The sequence below is a fragment of the Astatotilapia calliptera genome, chromosome 2 (assembly GCF_900246225.1).
Source record: "Astatotilapia calliptera chromosome 2, fAstCal1.2, whole genome shotgun sequence".
Lineage (NCBI taxonomy): Eukaryota > Metazoa > Chordata > Actinopteri > Cichliformes > Cichlidae > Astatotilapia > Astatotilapia calliptera.
The window spans coordinates 22,202,063-22,215,020 of record NC_039303.1 but is presented as its reverse complement, the minus strand read 5'-3'; the positions used below and the strand labels follow the sequence as shown (position 1 = coordinate 22,215,020).

Below are 12,958 nucleotides of genomic sequence, written 5' to 3'. Positions count from 1 at the left end.
TGCTGGAGGTTTTCCTATTTCTTAAGGACATGACTTCTCGTCTGCTGTAGATAGTTTTTTAGGCTTACCAGTTTGACTTTTGTCCAGGATGCACTGCACACAATGGCAGGATACAAGTTTTTTGTCTAGAACTTCTTTGGCATTTTCAAGACCTCTGCACAGTGCTGCATATTTATCCTTTGACCTGAAAAGTGAGAACTTCAGACCTAGTTAGGAAATATTTGCTGTGAGACTTCAACTGTACAGATGGATCATTTTAAAGGAAAGGCTAACACAAAGTTTCCGGATAGCCAAGAACCACCAAAACACTCAAACTGCCGGTCCAAATTCTGCACTCTTACTTGACTGGGCTTTCTATGAGACTACAGTTTTATGATACTTGCAAAAAATAAACCAAGACCTGGAGCCTGGAAAATGTAAATTAAGAGCTGTATAAGTGCTTCCTGGAAGACTTTTAGGTTAGAAGATGCTATGCAACTACAGGTTGCCTTTCACAGTACAAATATAATTTAATCGATTGTCGAAATAAAGTACTTGTTGATATATGCAGTTTTAAAACAGCCTTAGTTTGTTTGATTGTGTGCATCTTCAAAGAGGTCCTCACCAGGCCTTCGTTTGGCATGATGCTGGTAAGGTGGACCACCTCCAGATGGGCAGACTGAGAGACCAGAGAGTCTGACGACAGAGAGATGATGTGATCGCATATCCCTGCTAAGGTCTTACACTGAAGATGGAGGCAAAGAGAGCAGGGAAAATGACAGGAAGAAAGAAAAAGACAGAAAAAGATGAAGACAGAAAGTTATTGAGATTGGTTTTGGGCCGCAAGGGATGCTGTGACCTAGCTGGAGGAGGTGAAACAGACATTATTTCATCAGATTGTTCCACGTCGCCACTTCCATCAATCCAGCGCACAAACTGTTTCCTGTCACAGTCCGCCCGCAGGCATGCCCACAAGACACCGTCACAGACAGAACAACACATCAGCCGTACTAGCCAGCCTGAGGTGTTCAGTTGACATTTTCTAACGTCTAAATTACAGAGCACAGTTTCCATTTGTTTTTTTTATCAGTAACATTTGCCTGGATATCAATGAAACAAGCAAAAAAAGAAAAATTGTAAAACTGCTGTATTTTTTCCCCACACTGCACTTAAAGCCTATTCCTAATACAAACAACATTACCCAATCCAAGCAGCACTCACAAAAAGCATTGCCTCACCTTGCCTGTTCTAAATAAACCTTGACTATATTTCAGGCTGTTTGTGTGCTCGGTCACGCATGCAAGTTCATTTATCTTTGCCTTCTAATCTTAGTTGATTGAATGCAGGTGGTTTACAGACACTGTTACCCTGCTTATCCTCCTTCATAGCATCTCTTTGTAGTGCATACACACATGCTAGCACACATGCACACACGCTGAAATGTAACAGGCATACATGGAAGACAGACTACAGCTACAGTATGCTTGTGACTAGCATGGCAGTGATGAACCCTGTATGAAATAATCTTCTGATCTACGTCCTAATGAGCAATTACCAGATTACAGTTACGAAACGAACAGAGGAGATCTTCAGTATACACACATGTGATACACACGGTGTGTGTGTACAGCTCACAGCCTATGATTCATTCAGTGTGAAAGAAAAAGGTGGAGAATCTTCGGCGAGCTGGCTATGTGATGCTGTCTCTCACACACACCTGCATCTTTTTTTCTGAGTCACTTATTTAAAGATCGCCTTGTCTGCTTAGTATTATGTTTATACAGTAATATTATGTTCTAGCCAGCATGTTCACGTTATGTAATGGCATACCCAGCTCAGGCACCAAACAGCATTTTGAGTTTTAGTGAGGGTGGGTTTAAAGGTTGGTTAGGGGTAGAAACAATGAGAAAAGGTGCATTTATAATCCCGTGTATAGAGCCATGCCAAGCTAAAGCTCAAGTGACAATATTGGGGCTGTACTTGTGCTCCTCTTTGATCATTAGACTAATAGTCCTAACCCGGGATTAATGCCGAGTAGAGAGACAAAAAGGCCACCAGTGCGGCTACTCTCAGCTCCTCTAGCTCTGACACCCTGGACCTTGATCTGACACGCCTCCCCAGCACCAGAGCACAGATTATAGGGAGGTTAACTTATGTGGCTGGCTGGCGTGAGATTTAAAAGCAGTCAAACAGAAAGCCAGACATAGTACACTGCCAAACGGATTAAGCTCTGGCGGAATCCCCCTCCTTCAACTGCACCACCACCACATTTCTTATTCCCATTCTCTCATGTGCTTTCATCCTCATCGACTCGCGCCTTCTATCTCATGCACATGTACACACCGAGCACGGTTGCATAATGCATCCTCTGCACATGCATGGTCTCTCACATACTCACACACACACTGCAGCAAGTATCAACCAAGACAGAGCGAAAGATGGAGAGGCAGAGAAGGGAAGAGGAAGAGAGAGAAAGAAGGAGAAAGGCAGGGAGGTGGGAGCGGGAGTCCGGGAGGAAAGGGGGAGAAAACAAGAGAAAGGGAAAACACACAACTAGGACAGTCTTATGTAATTCCTCTCATCCTTATGCATGCATGCACAAAAAACACTCACTCATACACACTTCATGCTCCATCAGACACAGACTCACACATATTCATATCTTATAGCTCTTCTTTTCTATCTCCCTCTCTCTCTCTCTCTCTCTCTCTCTCACACACACACACACACACACACACACACACACACACGCACACGCACGCGCACACGCACACACACACGCACGCACACTATCCTTGTCCATCTGATTGCTGCAGGCCGTGGTCTAAAAGAGAACAGAGTAGCAGTGAGTTTTGCATTATTGAGCAGAAGCTGAGATAGGTACAACTATCACTACAGTAAACAGTCTGTAATCCCCATGCTGGCTATACACTGGAGACTCTTAGATACTGTATGTCTGTCTGAATCAAACTGCATACAGTAGAATACTTGAGTGAAACTGTAAACCCAGTTATGTGAAATGACTGCATTGTAAGTAAGACTTCAGACCGAAATGAGAGCAGAATTTGAAGAATCACTCCCTTTAAAGCATTTCCTTTTAGAATAATCATATATTTATAGAGATTGTTACGATAGGCTATAGTATCGCAGTGTCCTACAGTTATGGTATGTTTACATTTGCTCCACTGTTTTGGAGCTCTGGATGAAAAAGAGCCCGCTGGAAATGTAATTAATCAACCAGTGTTACTCACGGGTGTGTTTAACTCGTTTTCTATCAGAGAGCCCAGTCTAAATCTTCAGTTATAAATATGATCAAATTACTAAAAGCTTACTTAATTTACTTATTTTTTTTATTGCTTTGCTTGTTTTTTTGAAGCTTTGTGCAATGTTGTCTGTAACATGTTACAAAGCAGCAGTACTCAGATTACATTTGCATTGAAATGAGCAACATGATGTTTCCAGTCAATCTGTTACTGTCTCCATTGTTGCGTCAAAAGACAAAAAAAGAGAAAAAAAGAGTCTTGCTTGGGGTGATGATAAGTCTGTTAGCTGCTGTCAGCCGCTAACATGCTCTACTTCAAAATTTGAAGAAGCACCTGTGAGTTAAGTGCACCTTGCTGAAGAAGGGTGAGGCTGAAGAGGCGAACACCCTTGCTGCATCTGAGAAACAGGTAGCTTTTAGTAGAAGCTGTAACAAACAGACATAAACCAGCTTGTTGCTGGTTATGTGGTGGAGAAGATGCTACTTATATCCCCCTGCTATACCTGGAGGTCAAATCTAAACAATCGGAGATAAATAGTAAATAGTCTGTTTTTTATAAAGTGCTTTGAGTGCTCTAGTAGAGTAGAAACACACTTTAATGTACCAAGTTACCATCTATACTGAATCACATCTGGCTGCTGTTATTTTGAAGTAAATAATTTTTAATTTCAGGGGTCACTAGGATTCAAATGTTAGAAATATGCTGTTTTCTTCCCTCTAATTCAGTTTCCAGCTACAATAAAATTCCATCGAGTCAACATAACACATTGGCTAGAACTAACCTATTTTTTTTTACCTAGCAGTGCAATAGAAAAACTTTTTTGGGGACAAGTGCGCTTGTCCAAGTCCAAATATAAGTGCCATTCTGTTTCAAAAACAGGGGATAAGATTGGATATTTGTGTTTGTTGTGTGTGCCTGCATGGTTTATCTCACCTTCACTTCATCTTTGTGGAAAACTCACAGTAAATAAGAGCCTGCGAGGAAGCTGGATCTAAAAACAAACAGCTCCTCCTCTCTCTCGCTCTTCATGCTGTTTCCCTCTTTCACACATAAACCTCCCGCACATAACAGACTTAATCATGTGCGGCCCTTAGTCGGGCACTGATGGCTGTGAGCATGTAACTGCGTGTGCAATGGAGCCCTTTAAAGATTTGAATTTGCCTGATGTCATTGTCCTGTGTCATTATTGGGGCTGTAACAGCAGAGGTAAATGACAGCTCAACCAAAGAGCTTATGGATTACAGAGTATCCAATGTGCATGTGCAAAAATATGCATTCCTTGAGCGTTTTCTTTGCCAAAAGATGCGTCAACAGTTTTTTCTGTGAGCTCCCCCTGCTAACATTTCATTTGGTTTCCTCCACCTGACCTTGAATGGCAGCAGGAAGTGTCCTAAACCAACTGTCAACCCAAATCAGACACTGGCTGCTCAGTCCGTTTCACACGTGGATGCAGACAGTTCTCCGTCATGGATGCACACATTTGCGCGCATGGACACACAACACGCACACATACTGAAGCTTTCAGAAGGCCTCGGGCTCATTTGCACTTTAACATGCACAAATTTGTGCCACACACTCGACCAAAAACAAACAGTACGCTGAAGTGCACGCACATACATGCCCACACACGCCCACACACAAACACAAACGTCTAACTGAAGCGCACTCAAATGCACCAGTTTAGCTAATACTTTTTTTTTCTGTTTCACACACAGATTTTCTCTAAATGCTTTAATTTCTCAAAACCGGTGCAGAAGTCTGCCGGTAGATGTGAAATTCTGTTCTTGCAAATACTAGATGGCAGGTTTGTGCAATGAGCCAGCTGCTTGGAAATATGCGGATTACCACGCGCTGCAGTTTCATGTGTGCTGTAACCACATGTGTGACAGTGCAACAATGAAGTAAAGCTAGTTGAGCATGAAAGTTCATTGTTGACCCCAAAAACTGACTGACAACTTTGAATGGTCGCTGATATTATAAGAAAAACTTACCACGTGAAGAATTTTATTCTCTGTCTCATAGACAGTGCAGTCCTGTAGAAAAGAACAAAGAGGAACACATTAAGAAAACATCGATGTGTACATCCGCACTCCAGCTCAAGTGTCTTTCTCTAGTCCAAATATAACATTGAGGAAAGAAGGAAATGAGATGCCCAACAGGAAGAAATGGAAGGCATGTGGACCTGAGCAGTTGGCTATTTTGTTACAACCCCTCTGCATTATGTTTGACAGTAGAGTGACGAGTTTTAGATCTACTCTGGGGTCTGGAGCATCAAATTCATATCTGGATTTATAAAATGACTTTATTTGAAGCTTGACGGAGTGTTATTCACCGACAGCTGATAGGTAATGCATTTCTGAGAAGGCAGCCCACTGAATCCACCAGATGTGCACGGTAGCAGCTAATTAATCTGTCTGATGCATTAGTACGGACAGCGCTGCCACCTTTGTCTGTCTCGCTGCACCCTGGCAGCCACATGTTCATTTGGCCCATTGTGGACCTGCGGTGGTCTCTTTCTCCTCGCTCTTCTTTGGCCCTTGTAACAGGGGATGGGTGTTATCTGCTCGGTTCCAGGACTCATTCTGGGCACAAGAACAAACACACTCTCACATACACTCTAAGCAGGCTCTTACTGGGAGGATATGAATGGGGTCCAAGAGAGGAGACATAGTTTCTGTCCAAACAATGAGATGGCTAAAGTACCAGAGTGAGTATGCTGGATATGTGTGTGTGTGTGTGTGTGTGTGTGTGCGTGCGTGCGCGCGCGCACGCGCAATGTGGTGCATTAACATGAGGAATCGAGCCAGAGGGGAAGCAGAAGGAGGACAGGGAATTATAGGGATGAGGGACCTCTGGTTCACTGTTCAACAGAGCCTAAGTTAGGCAAGGGATGATGTCTAACAGTGAGTCGATGAGAATGTTGCTTAAGGCTTTTATTGAGAGCCACTCGTCCCATCAGCCATGCTGCAAACAGCCTGTGGCAATGCATGTAAGTTGCACACGTGCTCAAATCTATAGAAACCAGCTGTAGGCAACAAAAGCTCTATACATATTGATGTCTCCAATCCAATCCTGCTCTAGTGTTGACCCTTAAATTCAAATCATGACCTTTATTTTAATGGATATGGAAATGGTGTATTGTGTGATGTTTGCAGGAATGTGTGTGAAAGCACCTGTTGTACAATGGTGGTTAATTCTAGGCAGAGCTGCACAATGTTGTTCTTCAGTAATGAATACTCTGTCACACTGGCAAACGGAGACCTAAGAAAATAAAGAATAATAGAGATCATAACCTGAGAAATGTTTCTGCTGTGTAAAAACAAAACATCCAACAATTTTAGAGAAAAAATGTTTGCCTGAACAATTTTTGAGAAATATTGGCATTTGGTGTTTTTTTTTTTAAATATTTGCAATTTCATTTATTCATTAACACTGTAATTTAAAAAAAACAAAACAATCTAATCTCCATATGTTATCCCCCACCTGTCAAGCCAAGCTAGCAAGTTCTTGGCTGCACCAATTAGATCCACCACTGAAGTGAGAAAATCATTTGGTAGCCTTCGGGAAGCTCGCCCATCATAATGGCCGCCCCTCCGTCTGCCGAGGATGAAATTTTGGAGGTTCTTTGCTGAAGCGTTGAGTTTGTGGGATAGAGTCCGGAGGTTCTCTGTCTCTAGTCCGTAGTTCTGCAGGACAAACAGACAAACTGAGATCAGAAAATATGTTTATCCTGAGAATTTGAAGTTGGATAAAAACGTCACGACCTTCTGTGGAGTCAGGAGCTTTGCCAAAGAGCAAGGAGCTTAACTTAAGTTAGCTAATGTAGGGATTAGAAGACATACATATATACATATATACAAAAACCTAAATATGTATATATATATATATTTCAAAAGGTCTGGAAAGAGGAAATATATACATAGGGTTTTGGGTTGCTGATTTTTTTTAAAAACTCTGGATAAAATCATGCTAGCTTTTTCCTAAGTTAAGCTAACCTGACTAGCTAGAGGCACTGACATGCATATTTTTGTTCTGTTCAAGAATAGTGAGGCTAGCTATCACCTTCTGCTAGTCTGTATTTTAGTCCAATATACTTTATCTGTATAACAGACATGATATACAGTCAGTGAATAACTGTATCATCTGATATCTCTGAATGAATACTTTATCAGTTTCTCACATCATTGTGGACGATTGGCCCTCTCTTTATCACAACCTCGTTTCACTTCGTTCATTTAGTTCTCTTAAGGTCCAGCCAGAGCATTTCACTCAGGTTGAGGTCTGGATTTTGAAATGCTTTTATTTTTTTTATCTATATTTTAATTCTATTGTAGATTTACTGCTGCACTTGATATCAATTTTCTGTTGCATAACCCACGATTAGCTAACATTTTACTGTCAGACAAATGCTGTCACTTTCTAGAGTCACACCTGACTCTAGAATTCTTTGATGAGCTCATGGTCAGATTTCAGTCAGGTGCCCAGATGCTGTCACTGCAGACCAAGCTGAAATCATCACCCTCCACTGCCATGCTCGACAGTTGGTATGAGCTGTTTTGCCAAATGTGGCACTGTGCAACACATCTCATCTTTATTCCCCCACTCCCATGTAGAAAATGTATATGAAAGAAAAGGCTTTGTACTGTCATCAGCTTTTACACTCAGCACGCTAACTGAGGCCTGTAGAGTCTGAGATGTTTCTCAAAGTGTATTTAGTTTTTCACTGGGTTGCAGAGATGTCTGTGAAAAGTCTTTTTACATGTCTGTAGCTAGTGATAGATAGTCTTCGAGCCTAATTTACTCGAAGACTTAAGTGTTTGAAAAATATTTGTATATTTTGTAAGAGTATTTATTTTTTAAATACTTTTTTATACTTATTATTTAAAGCTATGATCTTTACACAAGTCTTAGCTGATCATGTGCAAAGATCATATTTAAGAAACATGAGTTAAATAAAAACTTATTCCGGGTGAAATTACATGAAATTTAAAAATGTCATCTGGGAATTACTAATAATCATTCATACAGCCACTAACTGCACTAATAGAAAAACACTGAGCTGGCTGAGTAGCCCATTACTGCACTGGGACCCTTTTAAATAAACAAACACACATCCACTAATCCACACTGTGCTCAGCATCCCAAGGCACCTCAAGTCATGTCCTGTATGACGGAGCCTGATTCCTGCTGACATAAATGCCACACACACACACACACACACACACACACACACACACACACACACACACACACACACACACACACACACACACACACACACACACACACACACACACACACACACACACACACACACACACACACACACACACACACACACACACACGCCTCCTTGTGTAGTCAGATCCACAGGCTGAGCTAGACGTATCTATTCCTCCTCTGCCTCTAGATCTATTCTACACAGTCACGACCACAGTGACTACAAAGGATGGAGGGTTTCACAGTGGCAGCAGAGAGAGAGAAAGAGAGAGATGAGGCAACTAAAGAAGTAAAGAGGCAGAAGACAAGAAGGGGGGAGCGAGACGAACAGAGACCGTACCCAGCTATGCATCTTGCTGAAACTGGGTCATGCATACACTGTGTTCTGGATAATCTCCTGTGCGAATGCAGATGCATGCATGTACATAGAGTGAATGGTTTGCACAGCTGTAATTAGGCTGTCATATGATTCAGTCTAGAGCTGTGTGCTGCTCTTTGCAGGCTACAGAGCGCTTGAGATGAAGCGGGGGAATAAAAGCGCATGAATGACTTTGACTTTGGAGAAAGAGAGAAGTAATTTTAGCAATGCTTGCGTGTGTGTGTGTGTGTGAGTGTGTGTGATGGAGAGAGTGTGCCAGATCAATACAGTAAGAGAGCGATGCCATTAGAGTACCACCCATCCACCCCACCCCCTGCCATTCATGTCAATGTGGTTACCATAGCAGCCATGTTTGGAGTGGCCTCTTTGCTATGCTGGTATTTCTGCTATTGTTCGTACACTGAGTCACAATCACACATCATTTATGACATGTTTGGGTAAAAGAGGGACTTAACTATAAAACCCTGTTGAAAAGTAAAGTATTGCTCAGCTGCAGATTCCTCGGTCAAAGCTTTTGCACTATGCTTGCACCAAAATGTAGAATGTCTATCAATCATAGAAAGAATATATCCATCGTGCCCATGTTGCTTTCTGCAAAAAGATTTGGCCTCAATGCTCAAATTAGTCAGATGGATTCTGTGCAACCAATGAATTTTATATTTTTACTGCAGGCTTTTTGCATCTCTTCAAAATAAGTCCTGCTGTAATTTTTGTGACTGTTGAGCACTGCATTTAATATAACAGTGATTTTTTTTTAACCTTGATTGTCAGGGACATCTATTTACAGTTCAGTGAGTTAAATAAATGTTTAAAAACAGAGCTACATATAGCTTGATTTGTTTGTAATGGCCCCTTTTGTAAGTCTATTCCAAACTACTTGGTAAACAGTTAAAAGACCAAGTAATACACCAAGCATGAGCTGGTAAGCATGGTAAGAAATAAATGTTGCAACTAACTTTGTTTTGCAGTCACAAGATAGCACTGAGAAGGACCCACAAATGAAAGAGGTGCAGGGAGAGATGAAAGTAGAATAAAGGAAATGACAAAAAGCAGATTTGGAGAGTTAGAAACAAAAAGAAAAAATATGTATTATCAGTGAAGATTATGACAAAACAACTTTAATTGTTAAGTTACGAAAAGCTAATCACAATCAATCTCATAAACTCACCCAAAGTGTCAAAGTGAGAATCTTTCATGGCTGCCGCTGTTTCAATACACAGATACGTGCTCAGTCCAAAACTTATCTCATGTTACAGTGAGAAAGAAATTCCTTAATGAAGAGCAAAAGTGATAGATGATTGTGATAAAAGCTCTCACTGACATGTTTGTTTTCCAGTGGACAGTTTCTCAGCCTTTAGTTCACACAAATCTTTCAAACCACAGACACATTCAGTAAATAGTCACTCTTGCTTCTGTCATTTGCTCTACAATTTCACATTTATAACAAACTGAAAAAAAAAAGAGTCTCCAACAAGTCGGAGTGACATGACTCACCAGACGGCCTAATGAATTTAGCCGTTCAGACAAAAAAATTTACAGGAGCTAAGGTTTGATTTGTTGCTTAAAGCTGTTTGTGGAAGTCTTTCCTCTGAGTTTATGAAGTACCTGTAGCACCAGACAGAAACCAGGATCCTCCCACAGGTGTCTCCAAATGAAGAGAGGTAGTTACACACACTTACTCATGTAATTAAATAGCTTTAATTATTAATTATTCCCCACCCACAAAATTAGAGAGAGTTAGGTCAGAACCTAAAGGCTATGTATACTATGCACTTTTTAACTTTTTAGACAGGTGAGTTGTCACGCAGATAGCCAGAGTGCATCGCTGTCCTTGGGATAAATCCTGAGCTAATATCACACCTATATAAGGCTGATGGTTTAGATCTGATGGATGTTTTTTTACAGGATACAAAGGGCAAACGTTAGGTAGTGCAGGATAAAGCAGGTGCAGGGTGGTACTTAGGTAGCATCTAAGTAGCACCCCTGTATAGTCCTGAGACCAGTTTTCCAGTGCTTTTCTCGTGTACGTTTATTTGAAGAGGAAAAAACTTCCACGGGACACCGATGAGAAAAGATACAAACAAAAATTTATTCCACAGCTTGTAAATCTTCTTACAGGAGTAATCGGGTCTAAGTTATCCTCAACAACAAACATACTACGGTAGAAAAACCGTGTGGCTCCCTCCCGGGATTTTAACTACAAACCAAGCCTTTAAGGCACATGTATTCACAGTTTTACTTAACCAAGCCAACACGAATGCAAGAAAATAATTTTAGTTCAATTATAACCGTGAATTTACTTATTAAATTATTAATTACACAAAACAAGTTTAACAACAAATATAAATACTGAAGTATATGAGCTATATTAACCTGGCTCCCACAACCCTGTTCACATAAATGGCCACCTTAGCTACTTAGGTAGCCTAAGTAGCCTGACTGTTAAAGTCGATTTAATTAATCAGTTAAAGCAGAACACATAATGTATACTGCAGTACAACCCTCACTATTTAATAGTGAGGGTTGTACTGCAGTACAACAAACTTGTTTGTATTTTTGTCCTGTAACTTTAATGGCACCAATATCTTTGTCTTTCATGTTAGGAAGGAGCAGTAATTTTGTTTTTTAAGTTATTTCCAAGCACAGCTTGCTGAAAATTCACTACCCACATATTCTACTTAGTATACACGCTGGGGGCAAAATTTGATTGCACAGGCATAAAAGAAGGAACGTTTCTACAATTACAGCAAGACTGAAAGCTCAGTCAGTTCTTGAAACCTGCATTGATCAAGATCAACAGACAGACCAGAGAGGGATCCCAGCTGAACCATGGGAGCCAACTTCATCTCTTCTTTATGACCAGACATTTCATTTCCTTTTATCGTCCAAATATTCAGGATCTACATGAACCACAGAGCTGTGGCGCTCAAGTTTTTCCTCACTAAATATGTTTTTTTTTTAAAGATTTGGATTTATTGGGTTTATTTATTCTTTTTTATTAGCCAAAATAATTGGAATCATAACGACGTCCCTGCAAGAGAGACTGGGCAAGGAATGAGCAGTGGCATGATCAGACAAGCTGTACACCTGCCAACAGATTACCCAGATTTTCTAAACATACCAAAAAATGTTGGTACTAATCCCTCTGAACATAAAAAAAAACTGTGTGTGCACAATGCAGCCTGTTTGTAGTCTTAGCATTACAATTGTCAGTTTGGATAATATTTCTGTGCTGTTTTTAAGTACACTATAAAAACGGGTAAATGTGGGCTATATTTAAACATGCCTGACTGTGTGTGCTTTCCCATCAGACGCTGACCCATTCATCAGTCTCACTAATTATCAGTGCAACTGATCGGAATGACGCCAAACAAATAAAAAGTAAAAGTACTCACAGCGGTAGCTTCAGTGGCTCATTTTGTCTGATACTCAGAATTTATGTCCGTGAGAAATTTCCAGACATATGGTGATCGCTACTGCTGGACTCTCATTCCCATACTGGAACATTTGAATGAGAAGAGGTGCTGATTAGCGCACACACACACACACACGACCATGTATGCACACACACACACACACACACACACACACACACACACACACACACACATTCAAACAGCCCCAACTAATCCACCCATGTGTGCATGGGAGATAAGGTGCATCCTGCATACTCTTTCTACATTCTCTCTCTCTCTCCCATTCCCTCTCACCCTCGCTTTCTCTCTCTGGGAGAGTAGCACCTAATTCTCCCTAATTCTCTAATCCCGGGCAGGGCCGCTGCACATACAGTCAGCAATGACCGAGGAAGTACACACAAAGCGAGGCCTGAATGATTTTCTTTTTTTTTCAGTCATTTCTTAAGCCAATATCAATAACTGGTGGAGGAAAATAAACAAAAAACAACATATATACCTTTGAACCTGTTAGTATTTCTGTGAGTTATAAAAGAAGAAAACTCATAGTCACATCTTAAAGTAACTGGGAAAAAGGAGCAAATATCTTCTTGTAAAACCTACTTGCACATAATGTACTTTTTAAAAATCAGCTTCAACACTAGAACCAGCTATGGTTTAAAACCTTTAACAGGATACAATAACTTTATCCTAACAAAAAACAG

The 12,958-nt window shown here is 40.7% G+C and overlaps 1 protein-coding gene across 6 annotated transcripts in view; it reads right to left on the bottom strand.

Annotated features, from left to right (window-relative positions):
• Positions 1-12,958, bottom strand: part of LOC113033954 (connector enhancer of kinase suppressor of ras 2) — a 69,532-nt gene that overhangs the window by 37,475 nt on the left and 19,099 nt on the right. For 5 of the 6 annotated variants that reach the window (XR_003274102.1, XM_026188181.1, XM_026188194.1 and 2 more), the window contains exons 3-6: positions 6,726-6,928; positions 6,416-6,503; positions 5,234-5,275; positions 605-724 (exon numbers count right to left, since the gene is read on the bottom strand). Coding sequence is in view for 5 of the 6 variants with exons in the window: in XM_026188181.1 (XP_026043966.1) it covers positions 605-724; positions 5,234-5,275; positions 6,416-6,503; positions 6,726-6,928 (453 nt within the window). In the remaining variant the exon portion in view is untranslated. The remainder of the gene's footprint in view (positions 1-604; positions 725-5,233; positions 5,276-6,415; positions 6,504-6,725; positions 6,929-12,958) is intronic. The other variant, XM_026188209.1, reaches the window with a different exon arrangement.